This window comes from Hyperolius riggenbachi, chromosome 2 (assembly GCF_040937935.1).
Source record: "Hyperolius riggenbachi isolate aHypRig1 chromosome 2, aHypRig1.pri, whole genome shotgun sequence".
In the NCBI taxonomy this organism is placed as follows: Eukaryota; Metazoa; Chordata; class Amphibia; order Anura; family Hyperoliidae; genus Hyperolius; species Hyperolius riggenbachi.
In genome coordinates this window covers 349281152-349308484 of record NC_090647.1, presented here as the reverse complement: position 1 = coordinate 349308484, position 27333 = coordinate 349281152, and the positions used below count along the sequence as shown (strand labels likewise).

General features: G+C 42.2%; 1 protein-coding gene across 1 annotated transcript in view; it reads right to left on the bottom strand.

Moving 5' to 3' along the window:
• Positions 1-6212: 6212 nt before the first annotated feature.
• The window catches only part of SLC41A1 (solute carrier family 41 member 1), a 62044-nt gene continuing 40923 nt past the window's right edge, over positions 6213-27333 (bottom strand). The window contains exons 4-11 of the mRNA XM_068269552.1: positions 25107-25178; positions 23185-23329; positions 22953-23099; positions 21549-21696; positions 19151-19230; positions 18347-18481; positions 14595-14743; positions 6213-7452 (exon numbers count right to left, since the gene is read on the bottom strand). Coding sequence (XP_068125653.1) covers positions 7267-7452; positions 14595-14743; positions 18347-18481; positions 19151-19230; positions 21549-21696; positions 22953-23099; positions 23185-23329; positions 25107-25178 — 1062 coding nt within the window. The 3' untranslated portion in view covers positions 6213-7266. The remainder of the gene's footprint in view (positions 7453-14594; positions 14744-18346; positions 18482-19150; positions 19231-21548; positions 21697-22952; positions 23100-23184; positions 23330-25106; positions 25179-27333) is intronic.

The following is a 27333-nucleotide window of genomic DNA, read 5'->3' as shown; positions in this document are numbered from 1 at the left end:
AGGGGCAGGCAGAGGCGGCGATGCGCCGCGATTGATGTCAGGAGGGGCAGAGCTGAAGCTGAAAGCTCTGCCCCTTCCAGGAAATGCCGGCGGATTGCCCCCTGGGCGATTTGGGGGCTCTGCAGCCCTCGTTTAGGGCGGATTACTTGGGAGCACTGAAGCAAACTATAAGGAAGCTTTTGCCAGCGAGGGCCACAAAATATTGTATCAAGGGCCACAAATGGCCTGCGGGCCGTGAGTTTGAGACCCCTGCTGTAAATAATAGTTTGATGACAAGCAAATGTTAGATATGTATGTACATCAGTGCCGGCTATTTTACACCATTTGTTGGAACAATATAGTTTTACATTTCAATTACTGCCAGATCAGTTATTTTACGGAAAGTTATGTATACATAATGCTGATGCCTCCACAGCAATAAAGTAGTCAAGGTCACAAAACCATCACATCAGCAAGGCTGACAGTCAGGTCTATCACAGTCGGGAGTCAAACGGCATGCATGTTTTGTAATGCTGATAAATCTACCTTTAGATGTGGTGGGAAGCGAAGGCCCAGAGAAAATGCAAACAGCATGTAGATATGTAGGGTCCTTGAGATAAGACTCACTCACTTGCATCTGTCCCAACTCCCATAGGTGGGATACACTTGTTCACACCCCCTACTGGGTCAATGGCACTTGCATTGCCATACCTAGGAAGCAGCAATGGGAACCTAAAATAACCTAAACTAAGGATACTTTTTTTCTCTTAAAATACCAGTTTCCTGACTCTCCTGCTGATTCTGTGTCTCTAATACTTTTAGCCACAGCCCCTCAACAAGCATGCAGATCAGGTGCTCTGACTGAAGTCAGACTGGATTAGCTGCATGTATGTTTCAGGTGTGTGATTCAGCCACTACTACAACCAAAGATCAGCAGGACTGACAAGCAACTGGTATTGTTTAAAAGGAAACTTCCATATCCCTCTCAGTTTAGGTTCCCCTTAAGTCTACTGGCAAGTGCCTGGGAGCACTTTACTGGCTGTAGGGGAGAGCAAGCAAACAAGCCCACCTACAATAATTTAATATTCTCTAAAATAAACACATGGTTGCTTGAATGTGAAACTCAGCACTAGCTCTAACATTTTAGAGATCATTAGCAATTGTGGCTTCCATTTATACAGTGTACCCAAGGCCTCAAAAAGTAAATACCTGAGCCTTCTATAGGAACCAGAAGGAAGCCTCAGAATCCTATAGAAGCTTTTTACATCCTCCGGTCCCTGTTGCAGAGAGCAGACCCCCTGAAGATTACCCATCAGCGCTGTACTCTTCAGACACAAGTGTCTTCGTACTGTGCTTGCGTACGTACGGCTGCTCCTGCACAGTAAGCCAGAGCTTCTGGCCATCACAGTGTGGCTGGGCTAGAAGAGGCCAGATGTTCCAGAAGGCCCCAGGCAGTGGAAGAGGAGAGCCTCTGGAGGATTCAGAGACTAACCTCTCCTTAAGCATTTACTTTTTGACCTTTGTAACACCTCAGTTTCTCTTAAAAAGTACAATTTATTACACTTCATATTTCTCTTCAATATTTGAGCTGAAAAAAAAAAAAAAAAATATGACATCCATATTATCTTTTGATATACATAAAATATACTTCAGAAGTACTGTGCAAACTTGTAAAAGATGTTCCTTAGTGTGGTATTTCAGGATCGAACCTCCCATCACTTGTTTGCCTGTCTGTCCATCTAATCATTGCACGATTACAGTCCAATTCACCACCCACAAATTTGGATGCGATTTAGTAGTCTATTGAAGTCAACACAGCACATCCAAATTCATGGGCGGGGAAAAAAAAAAAAAATCTGACGGCATGCAGCAGCATCTCACGTCACTTGTTCAAACCCCATTGCTGTGCATAGCGCAGCTAGAGGGATTCGGCTGCGAAACATTTCACAGCTGCGTCGACATCACGGCTCAAAACATGCATGCCAAGCATGGTGAAAACATAGCCTACTTGTACATTTGCTTGATGGACTAAACCTTGACAACAAATGCACATTAAAAAAAAAAAAAAACATACATGAATGGATGGAACCCTGGTCAATTGCTGTGAATGGGGAAAGTGGCAAGGTTGTAAATAACTATTTACTGGAAAAAGTCGACTCAAGTCCTTTAACAGGGTTGCTTTCGGGACATGAAATTAAACTTTGGATTGTTACTTGATCAGATCAAAGGTGACAATTTGGTCAATGTATGTAGCTTACACAGTTTCATAAATGCACACAGGAGGAATCACAGTGAAGTTGCATCTGTGAGGAACATTTCTTTCCTCAAATTTTTACTGGGGTCCGAAACCCCAACATAGCACACTACACTAGTGAAGGCCATATACGACACAATTTTGTTTTAAAACAGATGAGACATTCAGTTTGACAAGTATCTCAAATTGATTAGGCAAAATTCAATGAATTCACTGACGATTTGGCCGACTAAAGGCTCATACACACATCAGACCATAGTCTTTTGAAAATGAAAGATCACAGACCAATTTTACCCCCTTCCATGTAGTATGAGAGCCATACCTACACAGTCTATTCTATGGAGCTGAACTCCCCATCAGACAGAAATCTTTGCAAGATACTGCACACATTCAAAAGATCAGTATCTGCAAAAGATCTGTTCCTGCAAAATGCATTCATAGTCTATGATATCTGCAGATCATCATACACACCTTGTTTAACAGACACTCATCTGCAGATCAGATCCATCAGGATGGATTTTCAGATCTTCAGATGATTGTCTGATCTGCAGATGAATGTCAGTTAAACAAGGTGTGTATGATGGTCTGCAGATCTCATAGACTATGAATGCAATTTGCAGGATTGGATTTTTGGCAGGAACAGATCTTTTGCAGATACTGATCTTTTGTGTCTGTACAGCATCTGTGTGTGCAGCATCTTGCAAAGATTTTTTTCTGATGTGGAGTTCAGCTCCATAGAATAGACTGTGTAGAGTATGGCTCTCATACTACATGGAAGGGGGTAAAATTGGTCTGTGATCTTTCATTTTCAAAAGACTATGGTCTGATGTGTGTGTGTGTATGTGGCCTAAGGCCTAATGTTTATTAAAATTCACCAGGAAAAGCAGTCCTTTGTATTGAATCTGTATAGAATTAACAGCTGCATAGCTTTGTACTGCACCGAGCAGCGTACAACCAAGGGATAGTAGCAGTTCAGTCAGTTTTCAATATAGATTTTTGGTTAAATAATTCAATATAGAATAGTGGAATTATCCCCTGATAGGAAATCTATCAAAGGAAATTCCTTTAATAGATTATAATTTAACCCCCGCCATTCATTTACCCTTTCTGTGACCTAAAAAGCAGAAATCTTACAAGAAACTGGGATTGAAGAGTTATCACATAAAAAAAATAAAATTATGAAATCCTTGTCTGAATAATATCAAACTATAGTGAGGTTACTTAGCGGTCAGTAAATTAGCAGTGGGTAGATCGTAGTCAGGTGCATGCACACATGGTAATAAATGCATACAGCACCTACAGCAAGAACCGGTCTAACAAATCCAGAACAGCTTGCAAACTTCAATAGCACAAATTTTACTGAACGTTATCAATTAGTGATTTATTTAATCAACACCAGATTTGCTGGATCACTTATTTTCCAAGCTCTTCTGCAGTACAGGAGTATTGGGAGGGGCTAATGCAGTCTTCTGCCACAAATATATGTAGGACAGAGGACTATACGTCCCACGTTCCCTGGCAGTGACTATTGACATCTACAGTAATACCTTATTAACAAGGATAGTTTGCGGTTCCACTGGCTATTGTAGGACAATGGAAGTAGTAAAATAACAATAGATCCCATTTACTTCCTTTTTGGGATGGTAACAGCATTTCAGCAAAATCTGTAAGTTCATATCAGAGAGAACATATAAAAAGGTACAACCATATGTCCATGTAACAAAAAAAATAAATCCAAATTTGTTCATATGTCTATGGTTCCTCTTCATACATCAGGGAGACAATTTAGAAGCACTGAGATTAGACAGTACAATAGACAGCCTTATTTGAGCTCTTCTAGCCTGACTACAGCTGACAAATGTAGCAGAGCAATAAAGACAATGTAGTCTCTAAAGTTACATACACATGCTGGATTGATAAAGATTGCCTTGGTTGAGAATCTGAATCCAGTGTGTGAACAGCAGCAGCCCAACATCTGCTAAATATCTGGCATGCCAGGCCTTAAGCCAGACATCTGAGTGAGCAATAAGCGCATTGCTCTCCCCAATTCACGATCAGCTGCTACGCTGTGCGCCGCTCATTGTACCTATGCTCCCCTCCATAGCAACAGATGCATCATTAGTGTGTAGGCTGTTGTCGCATCCGCACAGCATCAGCTATGCACTGCATAAAGTCACTGCATGAATATTACTAGATAAATAAAGTGTGATACTACATACTACATTTAAATACATTGCGATACTAGTTTCCTTAAAGGACAAGGTAATAAGAATATGGAGGCTGCCATATTTATTTCTTTTCTGGCAGCACTAATGATCTATTCCTCTGCAGTAGTGTCTGAATAACACTAAACAAGCATGCGTCTAATCTTGTCAGATCTGACAATGTCAGAAACACCTGATCTGCTGTATGCTTGTTCAGGGTCTATGGCTAAAAGTATTAGGGCAGAGGATCAGCAGGATATCCAGGCAACTGGTATAGCTTAAAAGGAAAAATATGGCAGCCTCCATATCCCTTACACATAAGTTGTCCTTTAATAGTTTAAGGCAACAAGTACAATTACCAATCCTGGTAAAGAGGAGATGCACAGGTTGGTCCATGATCTATTGCCAAATCCAAGAGGTCATAAGCACAGGTCCAACTGCACAAATCTACAAAATATGCACGCTAGGCAGCATTCTAAAAATAAGAAAACAAAAACAAAAATCAATATCAGCTAAGGCTGCAGTAATCAACTATTCTGCTTAAATAAACCCTGAGACTCTAAGGCTATTAGAGAAAACAAAGCTTAGCATTCATTAGGACTTTTATGAAAATAGAAGCAATATAAAATAGGGCTTTTGCCTACATTATAACTAAATGTAACTTTTCATTACCTTTCACAGTGAGTGACAAAAATGGTCGTCATTGGCAACACTTTAATTTTGCTTGGCCTAGTTTTTTTATTTGTAAATGTGCTCTACTGTAATAGTCTGGGATAATGTAAATAGTATTTGCTGCAATTCATGATTGTTTATAGTATGGAATCCCCAAAACAGGTGCCTACACAAATGGCAGTTAAAAAATGTGACAGATGACAGGTTTTGGGCCAGTCCATCTTATTAAGGGGGATTCTCAGGGCTTTCTTTGTTTTCAACAGCATTTCCTGAACAATAGTTTAACTGCCAAAATAGCAAGATACCAGCCGGCCTCCCTAATCACTTGCACACTATTATGTCAGTTAGATTTTGCAACTGCTGTTCAGGAAATGCTGTTGAAAACAAAGAAAGCCCTGAGAACCCCCCTTAAAAAGACTGGCCCAAAACCTGTCATCTGTCACATTTTTTAACTGCCTACTTTTTTCGTGAAACAACCCCTTTAAGGCCTCTTTTCCACGAGCAGTTGATAGGCAGTGAAATGCCTCTCAAACTCACAACTGCTTGCTGCTGCCTGGTAACAGCTCACTGCTGCCTGGTAGCACACAGTTCAACTGCTCACAGAAAAGAGGCCTTAGAGAACACAGCCCACCTCTCCCCCCCCCCCCCCCCCCCAGAGTGTAAGGTCCAGTTTGTTCTGCCCAAACCTAATGGGGGTGGGAGAAGGTGGGGAGGGATTACTGTAGTAGCCACTCTTACTAGGAGGGGGGGGGGGGGGGGGGAGGTTAAGGTTCGTACACACCTACCGTCTATCTGTCCATCTGCCAAACTTGACTGTTAAGCCCCATACACACTCAACAGCGGTCTTTTATGCAGCACAATTGTCAAACAGCTTTAGTTGTGAAACCGCTTGAAACAACTAAAAAAAGTATTTTGCGATTGTTCAAAAAGCTGATAAGACTGATAAGTCAATCCAACAGTTGGATTGACATCTTATCAACTCTTTGAACAATAGCAAAATACTTTTTTTTAGTTGTTTCAAGCGGTTTCACAACTAAAGCTGTTTGACAATTGTGCTGCATTAAAGACCGCTGTTGAGCACGTGAATGGGGCTTAACAGACAAGTTTGGCAGATAGTTGGACAGATAGATGGTAGGTGTGTATGAACCTTTAAGGTGCCCAAAGTCTTAGCAATGGTTACAACTTATACAGTAGATGCCAATAAATTACATTCTGCCACTTTGCAAAGCCTTCCCAATATGACTGGTGCAAACATATGTCCTTTATTAAACCTGCACTCCCAATATATATTCCAGATAATATGCTGTAATTAGAATACTCGCTCTAACAAGTTGCCAGTTTAACAAAATACCTCATCATAGAGAGGAATTTTACTAGACAATTAGCATATAGCAGAAGCTATGGTTAAATTACTCAGAACAAGGTTGTGACATAACTCTAGCAGCAGATAGGAAGACACGTGCAACATCTTCAGCAGCATTCTAGTAGCCAGTTCTTTTTTTAAATGAAAAATTATGCTTTGTAAGGTGCTTCTTTATCTTGCAAAATAAACGACCCTATATTCCTACAGATAAGTGTCCTTGAACCAAAAAGATATACCACACAAGTCTGTGTATCACTCCATTTGAAGGCTACTATCCTGTTCAATGTTCTGGGGCAAATGTGAGGTTTTCCCAGTCTCCATTCACAAAGAGGTTATTTCCACCTAAAGGCCATGTGCCTAAGGGCCAAAAGATTCTCACAAACCAGGAAAGCATATGTTGACGTTGCAATGTCTTTTACAAGGCCTGTTTAGCATGTAAACATCTGAAGACTCCACTTATTTTCCCATTATACAAAAGATCATGTGACATTTGAGGAAATAAAAAAAAATTGCATACAGTAGCCAAAGGAAATTAAGACCACATTTCCATTTGCCTTGCCCCATCAGCAGTTGCAATGTGCACGAGTAATAAGGTTTAAAGAGGCAGGCATGACATTTTCAAGCAGGGCCAGCTGCATAGGTACATGAAGAACAGGCCTACATTTCCATAGGTCACTGCGCACTAGTCTGTCTTCAGAAGAAAAGTGCACAAAATTCTGGACATCTGTAACAGCTAGTTCTCCATAGTGTTTGCTTAAGAGCCCAAAGCATAATGTATGCAGTAATAGTGAGGTTCAATCTCCCACATCGCTGTCTCTGTCTCCAATCAGCCAAAGTACATGGAAACTCAAGGCCAGTAGACCAGTCCCCAGAAGATCCCCCAAGGCGGTGAGATACGGAATTGAGAAGTTATCAGGATCCATCCCCCTGTTCCACATCCAATGGACCATCCAGTCCGCGATGTACAAGAGGACTAGAACCTGCAGCAAGGAGTAAACAGCTGTTAGCCCTCAGTTTAACTTTTAATAACAGTATGGTATAACCAGACAAACATGTATTTTTTCTCAATTGTATTAAAAAAAGGGACGATGAGTGGTGCGTGTGCGTGATGTCGCGGGCTGCCATGTACACACCTGATTATCGGCTGAGGCGATAGTTATCGGCCACTTCAGAGGACTCAAGTCAGGCGTTTGAATGGACCTTAATAAAAATACCCAACTGGTTTTACTTGTTGTCCCTCATTCTTACTCATCTTCAATGTTTATATTAAAACCACAAAGCCCTATATAAGCCCCAGGGGCAAAAATAAATCTTTGGAAGTTAAAAAAATAAATAAAAAAAAATAAAAAAAGGCAACCCTTTTCCACACACAAAAAAACAAATTTTTCTCTTTTTTCCTTTTTTTTTTTTTTTTTTTTTTTAAAGGTTTCTGCAATTGTGTTACCTTACAAGCAAAATACTTTCTCACACCATAATGTAAATCAATTTCCATTAACAGCCATTATTTAACCCAGCAATGGAACATGACCATGTTTTAAGCAAGTTTCAGTCATCTGGAAAGGTGGTCTCAGCGTTCAATTAACCACTTGAGGACCTAGGGCTTTCTACCCCTTAAGGACCGGCCACTTTTTTTCCATTCAGACCACTGCAGCTTTCACGGTTTATTGCTCGCTCATACAACCTACCACGTAAATGAATTTTGGCTCCTTTTCTTGTCACTAATAAAGCTTTCTTTTGATGCTATTTGATTGCTCCTGCGATTTTTACTTTTTATTATATTCATCAAAAAAGACATGAATTTTGGCAAAAAAATGATTTTTTTAACTTTCTGTGCTGACATTTTTCAAATAAAGTAAAATTTCTGTATACATGCAGCGCGAAAAATGTGGACAAACATGTTTTTGATAAAAAAAAACCCATTCAGTGTATATTTATTGGTTTGGGTAAAAGTTATAGCGTTTACAAACTATGGTGCAAAAAGTGAATTTTCCCATTTTCAAGCATCTGACTTTTCTGACCCCCTGTCATGTTTCATGAGGGGCTAGAATTCCAGGATAGTATAAATACCCCCCAAATGACCCCATTTTGGAAAGAAGACATCCCAAAGTATTCACTGAGAGGCATAGTGAGTTCATAGAAGATATTATTTTTTGTCACAAGTAAGCGGAAAATGACACTTTGTGAGAAAAAAAAAAAAAAAAAAAAAAGTTTCCATTTCTTCTAACTTGCGACAAAAAAAAATGAAATCTGCCACGGACTCACAATGCCCCTCTCTGAATACCTTGAAGGGTCTACTTTCCAAAATGGGTCATTTGTGGGGTGTGTTTACTGTCCTGACATTTTGGGGGGTGCTAAATTGTAAGCACCCCTGTAAAGCCTAAAGGTGCTCATTGGACTTTGGACCCCTTAGCGCAGTTAGGCTGCAAAAAAGTGCCACACATGTGGTATTGCCGTACTCAGGAGAAGTAGTATAATGTGTTTTGGGGTGTATTTTTACACATACCCATGCTGGGTGGGAGAAATATCTCTGTAAATGACAATTTGTTAATTTTTTTTACACACAATTGTCCATTTACAGAGATCTTTCTCCCACTCAGCATGGGTATGTGTAAAAATACACCACAAAACACATTATACTACTTCTCCTGAGTACGGCGATACCACATGTGTGGCACTTTTTTGCACCCTAACTGCGCTAAAGGGTCCAAAGTCCAATGAGTACCTTTAGGATTTCACAGGTCATTTTGAGAAATTTCGTTTCAAGACTACTCCTCACGGTTTAGGGCCCCTAAAATGCCAGGGCAGTATAGGAACCCCACAAATGACCCTATTTTAGAAAGAAGACACCCCAAGGTATTCCGTTAGGAGTATGGTGAGTTCATAGAAGATTTTATTTTTTGTCAAAAGTTAGCGGAAAATGACACTTTGTGAAAAAACACAATTAAAATCAATTTCCGCTAACTTGTGACAAAAAATAAAATCTTCTATGAACTCGCCATACTACTAACGGAATACCTTGGGGTGTCTTCTTTCTAAAATGGGGTCATTTGTGGGGTTCCTATACTGCTCTGGCATTTTAGGGGCCCTAAACCGTGAGGAGTAGTCTTGAAACGAAATTTCTCAAAATGACCTGTAAAATCCTAAAGGTACTCATTGGACTTTGGGCCCTTTAGCGCAGTTAGGGTGCAAAAAAGTGCCACACATGTGGTATCGCCATACTCGGGAGAAGTAGTACAATGTGTTTTGGGGTGTATTTTTACACATACCCATGCTGGGTGGGAGAAATACCTCTGTAAATGGACAATTGTGTGTAAAAAAATCAAAAGATTGTCATTTACAGAGGTATTTCTCCCACCCAGCATGGGTATGTGTAAAAATACACCCCAAAACACATTATACTACTTCTCCCGAGTACGGCGATACCACATGTGTGGCACTTTTTTGCACCCTAACTGCACTAAGGGGCCCAAAGTCCAATGAGTACCTTTAGGATTTCACAGGTCATTTTTGTTTCAAGACTACTCCTCGCGGTTTAGGGCCCCTAAAATGCCAGGGCAGTATAGGAACCCCACTAATGACCCCATTTTAGAAAGAAGACACCCCAAGGTATTCCGTTAGGAGTATGGTGAGTTCATAGAAGTTTTTATTTTTTTGTCACAAGTTAGCGGAAATTGATTTTAATAGTTTTTTTTCACAAAGTGTCTTTTTCCGCTAACTTGTGACAAAAAATAAAATCTTCTATGAACTCACCATACTCCGTACGGAATACCTTGGGGTGTCTTCTTTCTAGAATGGGGTCATTTGTGGGGTTCCTATACTGCCCTGGCATTTTAGGGGCCCTAAACCGTGAGGAGTAGTCTTGAAACCAAATGTCGCAAAATGACCTGTGAAATCCTAAAGGTACTCATTGGACTTTGGGCCCCTTAGCGTACTTAGGGTGTAAAAAAGTGCCACACATGTGGTACCGCCGTACTCAGGAGAAGTAGTATAATGCGTTTTGGGGTGTATTTTTACACATACCCATGCTAAGTGGGAGAAATATCTCTGTAAATGACAATTGTTTGATTTTTTTACACACAATTGTCCATTTACATAGAAATTTCTCCCACCCAGCATGGGTATGTGTAAAAATACACCCCAAAACACATTATACTACTTTTCCTGAGTACGGCGGTACCACATGTGTGACACTTTTTTGCAGCCTAGGTGCGCTAAGGGGCCCAACGTCCTATTCACAGGTCATTTTGAGGCATTTGTTTTCTAGACTACTCCTCGCGGTTTAGGGCCCCTAAAATGCCAGGGCAGTATAGGAACCCCACAAGTGACCCCATTTTAGAAAGAAGACACCCCAAGGTATTCTGTTAGGAGTATGGTGAGTTCATAGAAGATTTTATTTTTTGTCAAAAGTTAGCGGAAAGTGACACTTTGTGGAAAAAAAAACAATAAAAATCAATTTCCGCTAACTTTTGACAAAAAATAAAATCTTCTATGAACTCGTCATACACCTAACAGAATACCTTGGGGTGTCTTTTTTTCTAAAATGGGGTCACTTGTGGGGTTCCTATACCGCCCTGGCATTTTACGGGCCCAAAACCGTGAGTAGTCTGGAAACCAAATGTCTCAAAATGACTGTTCAGGGGTATAAGCATCTGCAAATTTTGATGACAGGTGGTCTATGAGGGGGCGAATTTTGTGGAACCGGTCATAAGCAGGGTGGCCTTTTAGATGACAGGTTGTATTGGGCCTGATCTGATGGATAGGAGTGCTAGGGGGGTGACAGGAGGTGATTGATGGGTGTCTCAGGGGGTGGTTAGAGGGGAAAATAGATGCAATCAATGCACTGGGGAGGTGATCGGAAGGGGGTCTGAGGGGGATCTGAGGGTTTGGCCGAGTGATCAGGAGCCCACACGGGGCAAATTAGGGCCTGATCTGATGGGTAGGTGTGCTAGGGGGTGACAGGAGGTGATTGATGGGTGTCTCAAGGTGTGATTAGAGGGGGGAATAGATGCAAGCAATGCACTGGCGAGGTGATCAGGGCTGGGGTCTGAGGGCATTCTGAGGGTGTGGGCGGGTGATTGAGTGCCCTAGGGGCAGATAGGGGTCTAATCTGATAGGTAGCAGTGACAGGGGGTGATTGATGGGTAATTAGTGGGTGTTTAGGGTAGAGAACAGATGTAAACACTGCACTTGGGAGGTGATCGGACGTCGGATCTGCGAGCGATCTATTGGTGTGGGTGGGTGATCAGATTGCCCGCAAGGGGCAGGTTAGGGGCTGATTTATGGGTGGCAGTGACAGGGGGTGATTGATGGGTGGCAGTGACAGGGGGTGATTGATGGGTGGCAGTGACAGGGGGTGATTGATGGGTGATTGATAGGTGATTGACAGGTAATCAGTGGGTTATTACAGGGGAGAACAGATGTAAATATTGCACTGGCGAATTGATAAGGGGGGGTCTGAGGGTAATCTGAGCGAGTAGGCGGGTGATTGGGTGCCCGCAAGGGGCAGATTAGGGTCTGATCTGATAGGTAACAGTGATAGGGGGTGATTGATGGGTAATTAGTGGGTGTTTAGAGAAGATAACAGATGTAAACAATACATTTGGGAGGTAATCTGACGGCGGGTTTGCGGGCGATCTAATGGTGTGGGTGGGTGATCAGATTGCCCGCAAGGGGCAGGTTAGGGGCTGATTGATGGGTGGCAGTGACAGGGGGTGACAGGGGGTGATTGATGGGTGATAGGTGATTGGCAGGTGATTGACAGGTGATCAGTGGGTTATTACAGGGAAGAACAGATGTAATGAATGCACTGGTGAATTGATAAGGGGGGGTCTGAGGGCAATCTGAGCGTGTGGGCGGGTGATTGGGTGCCCGCAAGGGGCAGATTAGGGTCTGATCTGATAGGTAAAAGTGACAGGTGGTGATAGGGGGTGATTGATGGGTAATTAGTGGGTGTTTAGAGGAGAGAATAGATGTAAACAATGGATTTGGGAGGTGATCTGATGTCGGATCTGCGGGCGATCTATTGGTGTGGGGGGGTGATCAGATTGCCCGCAAGGGGCAGGTTAGGGGCTGATTGATGGGTGGCAGTGACAGGGGGTGATTGATGGGTGATTGACGGGTGATTGACAGGTGATCAGGGGGGATAGATGCATACAGTACATTGGGGGGGGGGGGTCTGGGGGGGGGTCTGGGGAGAATCTGGGGGGTTGGGGGGTGATCAGGAGGGAGCAGGGGGCAGGGGGGGGTATTAAAAAAAATAGCATTGACAGATAGTGACAGGGAGTGATTGATGGGTGATTAGGGGGGTGATTGGGTGCAAACAGGGGTCTGGGGGGTGGGCAGGGGGGGGTCTGATGGGTGCTGTGGGCGATCTGGGGCGGGGGGGGGGAGAAAATCAGTGTGCTTGGTGCAGACTAGGGTGGCTGCAGCCTGCCCTGGTGGTCCCTCGGACACTGGGACCACCAGGGCAGGAGGCAGCCTGTATAATACACTTTGTAAACATTACAAAGTGTATTATACACTTTGTATGCGGCGATCGTCGGGTTAACATCCCGCCGGCGCTTCCGTATGGCCGGCGGGATGTTGCGGCGAGTGAGCGGCGACAGGCGGAGGCGGAGGATCGCGTCACGGATGACGCGATCGCTCCGCCCATGCCCAAACAAGGACCGCCGCATTTTGTCAATACGGCGGTCCTTGCGGCGTCTGCTTCCCGGCCGCCATTTGTCTATACGGCGGTCGGGAAGTAGTTAAACCAATCAATTTTGGGCAGATAGGGTTTACGATTTGTGGTTTTACTACCATGACTGAATACCCATACAAAAAGGTGGCCACACATGCATAGATTGCCACCAAGTGAGGCAAACAAGTTGATCCCTCCACACACTGCACATAGATTTTAAAATTTCAGCATGTAATATATTTATAATCTATAAAACCGTTTTGATGCAGTGCAACGCTATAGGCCATTGATGTGCCGCCATGGCTCCTGATTGGATGGAAAATTTGGATCTATGGCTTTGTCAACTTTTGACAAAAATCTATTGAAATTACAATTAAGGAGGCATGCTGGCTATACGTCCGATCTGATTTCCGATCGATATTTTATCTATTTTCTGTTGACTTCTATGAAAAAAAAAGTTACAAAAAATAAATAAAATCGGACGCAAGATCGGACTTGTTGGAAATAATCAATTTGACTGTAAATCTGTCAGAAAATTGCACCATGTGTTCCTGGCATAAGTGTTCCACCCCCAGCCCATGCTAAGTTTTGGAAGAGCAAGACAGATAAGAGCTCTGATCAATGGGCCGATTAGTATGCAGCAGGTGAGCTGCTAGGAGGGTGTGTATTCTGCTCTGTCTGCAAAGACTATTGACTCTCTACTGTGTGCTTTATCTAGGTCATACATGTCAAACTGACCCGCGGGCCAAATCTGGCCCTCAGAACCATTTAATTTGGCCCTCAAGTGGTTTCCCCACTTTGCATTATGTTTGGTCCACTCTAGACCACCAGGAAAGCTATACTGGAGGTGAAGCCCTAGAACACCAGGAAAGCCATAAGGGAGACGTAGGGGGAAAGCACTAAACACTAGGTAATTACAGAAAAGGGTGGGGGCCACTAGACACCAGGGAACTGTATAGGGGAGGGAGGATGATGACTAGACACCAGGGAACTGTACAGGGGTTTGAGGATGGCCCGCGACTAGGTCCCAATGTTTAATTTTGGCCCACTTTGTATTGGAGTTTGACACCCCTGATCTAGGTTGAGTCCGAATTGACCTTGGAATGTGGATTATTGAACACGGCCTGTTTTCTGTACTAAGGAATTTGCTGTGGAACTTGGCTGAAGCAAGCAGTTCATTTAAAGTTTTCTTACGTTGCTGAAGAGAAGCGTATTTGTGCTCTGTTAATATAGACCAACTTTATTATAGGACTCAAGTTGTCCATGTCCTGCATGCTGACTGTGGTCTCAGTCTCATCATTAAGCAATGTTAGGTGTACTTCTGTCTGAAATATAAAGAGGAACTCCTGGGATTGCTTATTTATGTATTGGACAGTGATGCCCAAAACATTCATACACAAGTGTAGTTTTGCTAGATGGCAACTACTTCAAGGTTATACGTACCTGTATCAAAGCTGCCGTCATGTAGAATACCATGAAGATTAGGGTCATCGTAGTATGACCACCCTGCATGGCATTTATGGTATAAAGGAAAACTAGATGTCCAGGTACCACCAAAAGGAAAAGGACTCGAGCTGAACGAGAGTTCACGTCTAAAAAAAAATCCCAAAAAACGAAATGAGAATTATAGCAGAAAAACACATGTACTGTACTGTAGTGTAGGCATTTACATTAGGAAATCCTTCAAATCAATATGTCCAACCTGTAGTCACATGATACTGTGACTTTACATAGTTCAACTAAATAGTACCCATTTACAACTTCATCATACTAATTGTAAAAACAACTCCATCAATTCATACATCTGAAATGTGTACCTTTTAAAAATGTTCTGCTTGTTTAAAAATTGAGCAGCTTGCAGTTTTGAGCACTATAAATAGGATACAACCTACACAATAAATGGCTGTAAAAGGATTACCAGTAATCAGAGAAATAAATAGCACATCTCTGTTCTGGTTTATCTTTCTGGATTTGTAACTTTAGGTTAGTGTATCCAAAATGGCTCACATTCAAGAAGGTAGCACGGACCATTTCATCTGCAACAGGACCTCCTTAACACTAAAACGTATTAAGCAAATTTCTCATTTAAATGGGCAGCAAAATATAATCACCTGTTACTCCCAGCAAAGTAGCTACTGCATGGTTCAGAGGTGCCAATATGATTTTATTCATTTATATAGCGCTGACATATTATGCAGCACTGTACAGAGTATATTGTCTTGTCACTAACTGTCCCTCAAAGGCTCACAATCTAGTCCCTACCAGTCATATGTCTATGCATATATCATGTAGTGCATGTATCCTAGTCTAGGGCCAATTTAGGGGGAAGCCAATTAGCTGTATGTTGGGGGGGGGGGGGGGGGGAGCGTGGGAGGAAACCCACACAGACACATGGAGAACATACAAACTCCTTGCAGATGTTGTCCTGGCTGGGATTCGAACTGGGGATCCAGCGCTGCAAGGAGAGAGCGCCAACCACAACGCCGCCATGCTGAGGTGTGTCAGTTTCCTAGACTAGCATATTTCTAGGGAATCTAATGCCTGTTGCACACCATGCAATTTTCCATCACATCAATAAGTTTAAACCGATAATTTCCAACAGGTTTGAACAGGGTTACAATAGATTTTTCAACAGATTTTGTAGAGAAGTGATCGCCTGTCCCATTGATCTGACAGGAATTGCATGGTGTATACAAGGCATAAGAATCCCTAATAAAAAGATGAAGTGGGTACCTTGGATTTCTCAGTGTCTCGCTTTATAATACAAGTATTACAAGCTGTCAAGCACTATTACTCTGGTGTTTTCTCTTAACCACTTGACCTCCAAGGTTTTTTAAAAATAATGAAAATGTATTTCATTTTTCTATGGGAAGGTGTATAATAGGGTATTTGGATGTGGTTTTAACTTTTTGGCCACAAGATGGAGATACAGAGTTAGTGTGTTCTAAAAATAGAAACATCCAAGTATTTGTTTATATTTGTGTAAACACAGGGGTGTAGATACTCTATCTGGTGGTGGTAAAGTAGTTTTAAAGGGAAGGTTCAAGCAAAATAAAAAAATGAGTTTCACTTACCTGGGGCTTCTACCAGCCCCATGCAGCCATCCTGTGCCCTCGTAGTCGCTCACTGCTGCTCCAGTCCCCCGCTGGCAGCTTGCCGACCTCGGAGGTCGGCGGGACGCATTGCGTACATTTTTACGCATTCCCGCTAGTGCAGGATCATTAACACATACATTTTACGCGTTACTGGTTCAATGCGCATTGAACCAGTAATGCGTAAAAATGTATGTGTTAATGTTCCTGCACTAGCGGGAATGCGTAAAAATGTACACAATGCGGCCGCCGACCTGCGAGGTTGGCAAGCTGCCAGCGGGGGACTGGAGCAAGAGTGAGCGACTACGAGGGCACAGGATGGCTGCATGGGGCTGGTAGAAGCCCCAGGTAAGTGAAACTCATTTTTTTATTTTGCTTGGACATTCCCTTTAAAGGATACCTGAAGTGACATGCGACATGATAAGATAGCCATGTGCATGTACAAAGCCTAGCACACAAATAACTATGCTGTGTTCCCTTTTCTCTTTCTCTGCCTGAAAGAGTTAAATATCAGATATGTAAGTGACTGACTCAGTCCTGACTCAGACAGGAAATGACTACAGTGTGACCCTCACTGTTAAAAAATTCTAGCTATAAAATACTTTCCTAACAGAAAATGGCTTCTGAGAGCTGGAAAGAGCTAAAATCTATGAACTATTGACCCTTTTTATCTGGCATACTTTAATGAATGTGTCATTGAGCAAAAACAAAAACTGGAATATCTTAAAAAGTCATTTTTAGGAGAAGGAAGATACAATTGTTTATTTCATTACTTTATTTTCGCCACAGTGTCCTTTACATTTTCTTTGGAAACTACAGACAACTATTTGTGACACCACACAGTTGATAAGCTGATCTGAACGCAGGTCTGGCAAATAACCCTGAACACTGTACATGTCACCACAGTGAAATACAAGCCAATATAAAAAAGCTATGAAACATGAAGACACACTCCTGTAACTGCACATCAATCATCAGAAATCTGTTACCTCTGCTGCCATTGCGCTCGTTTCTCTGTTCCAGCCATTTGAAAATGCATGCAAGGAGCTAGGCAGCAGCATAGCTAATGCAGCACGTGTCCTGCATTATGTGCCCTCTGATTGGCTGCGATTGCTGTCAGAGCGCAATGGCAGCAGAGGTAACAGATTTCTGATGATTGATGTGTAGTTGCAGAGGTGTGTCTACATGTATGATAGCTTTTATATGGTCTTGTATTTCACTTGGTGACATGATCTGTACCGTGCCTTGATAAAGGGGGAAATGCGCGGCCCCAAAACGATAGTTGGCGATACAGTAAAGGTAGCCATACACTGGTCGATTTGCCATCAGATTCGACCAACAGATAGATCCCTCTCTGATCGAATCTGATCAGAGAGGGATCGTATGGCTGCCTTTACTGCAAACAGATTGTGAATAGAATTCAGCCTGAAACCGTTCACAATCTGTAGTGGTGGGGGTGCTGCCGCCGCTCCCCCGGGCCCCTGCATACATTACCTGCTCCGCCGGCGCGACTCCCCAGGTCTCCGCTGTCTTCTCCGCTCTGGTCTGGTCTCTGGGTCCGGCATGCTTCCCTTCTTCACTGTCTGTGGGGAGTTTAAACAGTAGAGCGCTCTCTACTGTTTAAGCTTCCTGCCGGGACAGGAAGAAGCGAAGCCTGCTGGATCCGGAGCCCAGCGCGGAGACGGAGCAGCGGTGACCGGGGGGATATGCGCCGGCCGGATCAGGTAATGTATCAAGCTGTATTGCGGTCACTCGAACGCCGCTAGCGACGTGCTCCCTACCAGCGGGCGATCGACAGTAATTTCCCGCACGGAGAGATCGACGGGACCGATCTATTTCGGGATGAAATAGATCAAAATTTAGCGGTAACGTTAATGATTTGAAAGCAGATACGATCCCAGTGATCGAATCTGCTGTCGATCGGCGGGGACTCGGTCTAGTGTATGGCCAGCTTAAGTGTTTTTTGGTGATGGAACAATAAAACACAGTTACCTAAAGTGTGGTGTTCAGACCTTACTTGGATACTTTAATTCCAATACACTCACTATAAAGTTACTGGCAAAGAGCACCGACACAGTTTTAGTTATTTGAAGTCTCCTATACCAGAGCTGAAGAAAGTCCTACAAGGACTTGGGCATCGGCGTGGTGTAAGTCCTATGTCATCTCCTGGTGATCCCATCATGTGGAGGCAAGTGGATATTCGGCTAGCCTGGACGGCTACTAGGTTTCCACCAACACCTACAAAAGTGAATTATGTATGAAAAATCATTCACATGTGCAACTAGTAAGAACATTTATAATCATGCAATTTTCACATGGCTGACTTTTATTTTAGTTTGGATAGCAAATGTTTATTTGCTTAGAAAAAAAAAAAAACCCAAACAAAAACAAGACTGTACAGACAGTTGTCTAAAGGACTCCACATCTCATTTCCACTAGGAGGGAGGATTGGTGAAACAGGAAGAAAAAGCTGGAAGTAGCAACAGGCAGCTTTCCCCTGTGTGTACAGATCTGATCTCTCACAGACAATGGATTCTCAGGCAAGTGGCCAGTACGGAACCACCTAGCAGCTGTAGAAAGCATTACTGTACAGCACAGTATCACTCAAAGATAAAAAAAAATAAAAATCTGTGCGCACATTTGTTACACTTTGTCAATGGCTACATATGCAGCTGCTGATTACCAATGAATGAGAAAACCATTTACCAAGCAATACTTTTTTTTCCCCTATGATTTACTACACAAGAGGCATTTACAAAACAGAAGTTTGGCAGAAGATAATTTCATGGAAGCAAGATTACATGCATTGAATGCCAATTAGTGGCATATACAACTAGCTACCGTGCAAACCGTACAGAAAAAGTATGCTTACCATTTATGCAAACCGTACAGAAAAAGCATGCTTACCATTTATGACAGGAGTGAAAACTGCTATACCAGCAAAATTTGGGTCAGACACTGTTTTATCCAAAATTAAACCCCCAACACTGGAGAAAAAAACAAAAAGCAGTAGTTACATGATGTCAGAAGATGTACAACTGTTTGACAACCCTTCTGCCAACACAATGCAACTATACTTCTAGCAGAGGGAGAGGAGAAAACGAAAAAAAAAAAAAGAGGAAGAGCACGAGTGAACAGAAACTTAAAGGGACTCCGAGCAGTGCGGAAACTATGGAAAGATGCATATTTTAAAGCTCTTTTTCTCCTCTTTCCAATGATATATAAACCACAGCCCTACGCCTTTTAGTTTGAGATTTTCGCTATCGAAATTGCCACGGCCGCGATTTTAATTGCGAAAATGGAGAAAACTAAAAGCCGTAGGGCGGCGATTTATGTGTCGTCAGAAAGAGGAGAAAGAGCTTTAAAATGATATCCATCTTTCCATAGTTACATTGTATTACACAGGTCGACATTCTGCTGAATGGAGCTGCTGACTGAGAAAAAGTCGTCCTGTGTAATACAATGTAACTATGGAAAGATGGATATTTTAAAGCTCTCTTTCTCCTCTTTGACGACCCCTAAATCATCGCCCTACGCCTTTTAGTTTTTCTATTTTCGCAATCGAAATTGCGGCCACGGCAAAATCATGAAAACTAAAAGGCGTAGGGTGGCGGTTTATATATCATTGGAAAGAGGAGAAAGAGCTTTAAAATGATATGCATCTTTCCATAGTTTCCGCACTGCTCGGAGTCCCTTTAACAGTTGCGTCTAGGCAAGTGTGTGCACCACTAGTTAACTGCTGCGTGAAGAGATTCATTTGGCTCAGTTCATTCAATGGCACTGGCACTTTGGTGGGTTAGGGTGGGAACTGACCAGCAGAAGCACTAACTGAACTCCCAGCGATGTTAATTTGAAATGGACCATCGAGTTCGCCATTTCCACCAGAGCCCCCCTCGGTACTGTGAATCAGCTGGATCTGAAAAGGTAAATATTGCTTCGTACTGCAGGCGCTGCAGCACCTGTCAGCGGATTTTCAGGGTGCCAGCACTGGATCGGGGCTACGCAGGAGGATGGGGAAGGGTCATTTGGGTCCAGAGGCTTCCCCCTTCTGAGGCAAGTACCCCATTGTGCACTTTTTTCCCTTGCATGTTCTCTTTAAAGGACACTTGAAATGAGAGGAGGCTGCCATATTTATTTTTAAGTAATACCCTGAACAAGCATGCAGCAGATCAGGTGTTCCTGACATGGTACTGACAAGATTAGCTGCATTCTTGTTTCTGGTTGTGATTCAGACACTTCTGCAGCCAAATAGATCAGCATGGCTGCCAGGCAACTGGTATTGTTTAAAAGAAAACATGGCAGCCTCCATATACTCCTCGCTTCAGATTCCTTTTAAAGGGCACAAGTCTTGGCCCCAGTACATTTTAGCCATGAGAGCATTACAAGCCTTTCTGTGTACCACCCATGGTCCTCCCACTAGCGTTGTAAATAGGACGTGCATTAGAGAGAAAAATGCCAGGAAATAGCAGGGACTGCTATATCCGAAGCAGATCATTTGGGCACCAGCTGCATTATGTTAAAATGTACACGCACACACAATTCATAATATCAATTCAAGCCATCAACACTGAGACATAGCCCAGATCTAGAGGGGGATTGGGGGGGGGGGGGGGGGGGACACGTGTGTTCGTGAGTTGGGCGCGTGTGTGCAGCAGGGGAGGGTGCAGCAGAATCTATAGAGTCAGGGATTACTGGTAGATTTCTAAACATATCAGGTCTTCACTGCCATCAGTGTAGAAGCGATAGGTAACCAGTAGCTGGAAACAGCCCTTCAAATCGAACGAAAAGATTTTGAATACTGTGGACAAAAGTTATATCAATTCTCTTCTGGGTCATCAGCATACCACATAGAACTTCACAAAATTATCTTGCTAATTTAGGAAAGCAGTAAATGATTTACAAGTGAGGTGTTTGGAAGCATATGCCAGTAAGGCACAATAAACTGAGTAGATTATGTGAAATAAAAAGGCATTTGATTTTATTAGACCATGAAAAAAGATTCAGTGTCCAGCAGGCGTCACTCAAACTACTGTAAAGTCTAAACAGACTGTGTAGAAATTTCAGAACTAGAATAATATTTCCCGATAGCATGAATGCTAATACACTTCAACTTCTAGTCCTTAGAAATACTGCAGTGGAAGCCTACAACTATAGAGAAACAGAGCAGATATCAACTTGGAATGTTTTTCTAGGACTTTTCTAGTATGTAATAAATAACATACTAGAAATGTCATCCAATACCCCTTTTTCCACTCAAAAAAAGTCTATAAAAATTATTTACTAAGGGTCTGTGTGTGGTTCTCACCTGCTGATTGCCATTGCGACAATAACTGGTTCCCATCCGGATGAGAGTACTTCTTTTGAGGCTGGGTTATTCCTTGCAATAACAAACCAGATGGGCAGCAATATAATGAACAACACACACACTGTCAGATTGACAAACGCATGGCTTTCTGTAGGTGAGGAAAGGGAAAAATACACACTATGAAATAAGGTTAAAGGCTTTTAGTTGTTCGCACACAGTACAGGTTTGGGTTAAAGTAAAGTAAAGGGGATCCCTGAAGCACCACTAAAAATTAGAGCGGTTAAGTGTAGATTTATACATATCCATCCATAGCCCTTTCTTATAATTTTTAATACCATCATACAACTTTAAATTCCCAACTATCTCCTGTTAGGGCCTGTGTATCGGCTATTTCCACCTGAGCCTGATCAAAAAGCCGCTACTGCGCCTCTGCTGAATTGCGATAGGTAAATATTTACCTCCCCGGTGGCTTCCATTGCTGGATTGCCAGGATGGAGGAAGCTCATTACAATCCAGAGGCTTCCCTCTCCCAAGTATCCCCCCGGAGGGTTTTCTTTTTTTCCTTACAGATTTTATTTAAAAGGCGAATGTAATCTATGAATTATGAACCCTTTGCAGGTGTTTTGGATTTATTAGCCGATTAGAGTCAGACACTGGGCCTAGAATATTGAACATTTTCACAATATTCGAATGGTATGAGATTTTGATTTTTGGGTTTTAAGCTGTAAGCAATCATTATCAAAATTATAAATAACTGCTTGAAATATCTCACTTTGCATGTAATGAGTCTATTTCACATATTACTTTCACCTTTTATATTTAATTCGTCAAGTAAATGGACTTTTGCACGATATCTTCATTTTTCCGACTTTCACCTGTGTGATGGACAACAGCTTGCACGTTATACACAGTGTGCAACACACGTGTCTGCTAGCTGTGCCGCCCTCTCTAGTCTCTTCACAATTGATTGCTGCATCATCTCTGGCCAGTGCAGGCTGTTTGCAGCCTGAGGTGCTGGGGGTTCTCAGCCCAACCACTTTACTGCCGTAATGCCAACGATCCCTTCTAGATTTCCATCAACTAGAAATTGTGAAATTCCAATGCTAGTAGGAATTCAGAACACTGCAAAATCTGTGCACCCATTCCTACTAGCTTTACAGCTACCCAAAAGACACCCCTACACTAGGGAGAGCAAGCAGAGGAATTGGATAACTAAATGCTGCCCAGTTACCAAAAAATGTTTTGGCTTTTAAGGTGCCATGAAGAAGATACTTTATTGGCAGTCAAAAAGTCAAACTATGATAACTGGGCTTTTCTTAGTGATCACTACCACAAACCTATAATAGTCCATGCTGAATCTCAGTATGAGTAAACATACCATACTGCAGCAGCAGGTTTACTTACTCATTTCTTTGTAGAGTCCACAGCTTATACCGGATAGCAATGCCAGTGTAACAAGGTCTCCAAGGCTGGCAGCAATAGGCGTTGCCACATTATCTGGATTAATGCCAAGCTTCTTAGAACCAGTGATAACGCCAATCATCACAAGTCCTGACAAAAAAAGAAGCAACAGCTGTGAAGTGACCAATATCAATACATATTACATGAATGTGTGACCTCCAAGGCATGTTCTCACCTAGCACCAGAGAAGCAATAAACGCAGTAGACACACTACTTGCACATAGAAGTACAGCATGGTCCATAAGGAAGCGGCCATCTGGGATCCAGCCAAAAATAACTGCTGCAATGGAAGCCAAGAAGCCCACAACTGTTGCCTGCACCTAAAAAAAAAAAAAAAAAAAAAAAAAAAAAAAGGGAAAATTTTTTACATTGTAGACAGGAGGAACAAGAAACAACATTTCAAGAAACTAAAGATATAAGAAAGATCAGGTATAATACAGAGAATCACAACAGTAAAACAAAAACACAATATTTTGCTCCCATTATAAACTGTTCTTGCTGTTAGTAAAGTAAAAACATGCTGTATTATTTTCTTGAGAGTACTTTCATAAATGATTATGACTCATCTCATTTATGATAAAACTGCAGGCATACAAATCAGACATCCTAAATCTAATTACACCTGATCAGAATTGCATACCACCTTTCACCACAACCTTTTCTCCATATCCCCAAGTGGGCTGCATTCCTTCACAATGGCTGAGGACCCTTGTAATGATTAAATACAGTGTGTGGGACATTAATGGAAAAAAATTACACTTTTTTCTTATTCAAAGAGCGAAGCAACAGTTACTACCTCCCTATCTGACAGTATGGTTGTAGAGTACTTAGTTCCCACATGACTTCTACCTAGCTAATAACCACTCTCTTCCTCATCTGTTCACCCCCTAGCATAATTACAGAGAGCAGTGAAAGTGACCTTCCCCAAAAGCTTTTTTTTTTTGCGCAGAATAAAAGGCCCATTACTCACCTTCCTGTGCCCTTGGAAAAAAAAAGTTGTGAGTGGTATGTATTTCTAGTAGAGTTTAAAGGAAATGTTAAGTAAAACATCTCAGCAGTGTAACTTACCTAGGGCTTTTTCTAGTCCCCTGTAGTGCTCCTAGTCCCTAGCCATCATTCTGTATGGTCCTTCAAAATCAGAATCATTTTGTCAAACACAACTGGGTGACGCCTGGAATTGGGCTTGCCACGTACAGGGCTCAAGTAAAGGATAGGACACAATATACCAACAACCAGTCGCTGTACCCCTCGGAAAGATGAGCAGAAGCAGTCGGTAAATGTGCGCTTACAATGGTTTCCAAAAATGTACAGATTGTTCACGGCCATGGCTGCTGTGCATAGTCACTCAGGAGCACGATGGATGAGGCCCACGCTCAGGACATAGCATGCAGTCAGCTTTAAAAAAAAAAAAAAATGGGCAAAAGTGTCACATCGGAGGAGAGGCCAAATAAATAGCACTAAAATTATTTGGGAGGATGGGGTGTGTGCTGGAACTAGCCCCAATCAGTTCAGGTGTACCTTTATGGGTTTGCATAAAAAGTTTTTGTGGAAGCGGGGGATCTTGGGTGCAAGAGCGTCAGCCACAATTTGGCAACTCTGTAGACCGCTATGCAAATTTGCAGCTATGAGCACATGGAACAGTTATGAGTTTGGCTACACTATAGCTGAACTCAGCAGTAGGGATGGTGTATGGATGGATTGTGAGTTTGGCTAACAGTGAGTAAATAACGTATTTTTTGAGGAACATTTTGCCCTTGAACCGCCTTCCGTCATGCCGCTGTCTGGATTTTTGTACAATTTGCAGCCACAATTATAAAAAGGTTTACAGAGATGCCTTGAAGGATTTTAATCTTCACCTGTCAAAGTCAATGGGACTTGTATAATTTCCATTTCGCAAATGTTCACAGTAAAAATTTGTGAACTAGTTTGTGAAATTGCGATGTTCGGGCATGCCTACTGCACACACTTATAAACCAAACCATATATAGAACACTTAACTAAAAAAAAAATGCAAGTATAATACTGAAGATTTGACTAGGAAAAACTGCAGCACATTAAAATATGCATTTGTAGGTTTGAATTTGCACCAGTGCATACCTGTATCAGAGCCATGTTCCCAATGATCATAGTCCATTTCTCTTTGGAAGTTTCCATTTGTCCTATGTTTACCTAAAAGACAGCATTTAGAAAAATATAACATGTTGGTACTCATGGCTTAATTTCAATCTGTAGACATTTTGAAAATAATAAATGTACTCTCTGGCTCAACCCAGTATATGGGTAGAGTGTGCAGAAACACACCTCCTGGGCACCACAGGATTTTCAATCGAAAGTCGTAGAGATAGGCACCACTTCCAAATGATAATCTTTATTTAATAAAAAAGACAAAAAAAAACAAAACTGTAGTGCACAAGAGTCCACTGTTTCAGGCTCCTGCCCTTCTTCCAGTTGCAAAGTTCTAAATGCACGTAGCAGCACGCACGCACGCACACCCCACAAGAGTTTTCATCCTAAACCTATGATTTGTAACATATTCCCAGGAGGCCAATTTCAGCATGTTAATAAAATAGTAAAATGAGGATAATACACAAAAAACATGGGTAGTTGAAATGGTGAGTAGTTTTAGACAGAGAGGCTATCCAGTAACCATACTGAAAGAACCGTGGTTAGAAAGAAATACTAAAAGAGAAACAGAATAACCTTGGTGTCTGATTATAATACCATTAGTAGTCAGGTGGAAAGATTTATCAAACAGAACTGGAGTCTGTTGAGTGACTTGTTACCATACAAAGAATACAATCAACCACCTCTGTTTTGTTATAAGAGACCCACTCACTTTGAAGTTAGTTAATTCAGACATCAGTGAGAAAGACCAAATTACTTACGGTAACGTCTTTTCCAGTAGTCGCGAAGACAGCACCCCTAATGAGACGAGACTTGTCTCCCTCCAACATACGGACAGGAATCTGCAAAAGATTAGAATTTGCATAATAGGCGGCCCCAGTATATAAGGCATTAGTCATCAATTACCTTCAGTTCTATACAAAAGACACGGACACCGTAATAATGCTCATATAATCTTTAATTTTTTTTTTTTTTTTTTTTTTTTTACCCAGGGTGGGTTGTAGGGGTGCTGTCTTCGCGACTACTGGAAAAGACGTTACCGTAAGTAATTTGGTCTTTCCCAGTACGTCAGCTCAGACAGCACCCCTAATGAGACGATATACACGATATATAAATTCAGGGAGGGACTACAGCCTGCAGAACTTTTCTGCCAAAGGATAGGTCAGAATTAGCCAAAACATTAAGCCTATAGTGCTTCACGAACGTGTTCTGGCTGGACCAGGTTGCTGCCCTGCATATCTGTTCTATCGAGGCTCCTGCCCTCTCTGCCCATGAAGTTGATACAGCTCTCGTGGAATGTGCTTTTACTGGGAAGGACAGCTGCCTGCCCTGTATTTGATAAGCTTCAGTAATCGCTTGTTTGATCCATCTTGCAAGTGTTGGTTTAGAAGCTTTACTTCCCCTGGCATTCCCTGAGAAGATTACAAACATTGCCTCGGTCTTCCTCCAGGATTTAGTCCTTTCCAGGTATTGAAGCAAGCATCTTCGAACATCTAAACAATGAAGCGTCCTTTCTTTGTCATTCGCTGGATTATCACAAAAGGAAGGAATGAACAATTCTTGCGATCTGTGAAACTTAGATACTACTTTAGGCAAAAAAGCAATGTCCAATCGTAGGGTGATCCTATCCTCTGAGACCACACAATACGGCTCTTTTATGGATAGGGCCTGCAACTCTCCCAATCTTCTTGCGGTTGTGATTGCCAAGAGGAATGATGTCTTTAAGGATAAAAACTTATCAGATGCTTGTTCTAAAGGTTCAAATGGAGGTTTACATAAACCTTGCAACACAATATTCAAGTCCCAAGGAGGTATCCTTGTTCTCACCACAGGCTTAATTCTCTTTAATGCCTCAAAGAAACATATAACCAACTCCTCCTGGGCTAATCTTCTCTCAAGGAAAACGCTCAGAGCAGACGTCTGGACTTTTAGGGTGCTGGTACTGAGCCCCTTCTGGAACCCAGATTGTAAAAATTCCAGGACTGAAGTCAGGGAATTGTTGACCATTGATCTCTCAACACACCACTCATTAAAGATCTTCCAGGTTTTTTGATAGATCTGACGAGTCACCTTCTTCCTACTCTGGATTAAAGTGCCAGCCAACTCATCTGAGAAACCTCTTGCCTTTAACAATCCCCATTCAGGTTCCATGCCGTAAGATGCAGAAGCTCCGGATTTTGATGAAAGAATGGCCCCTGAG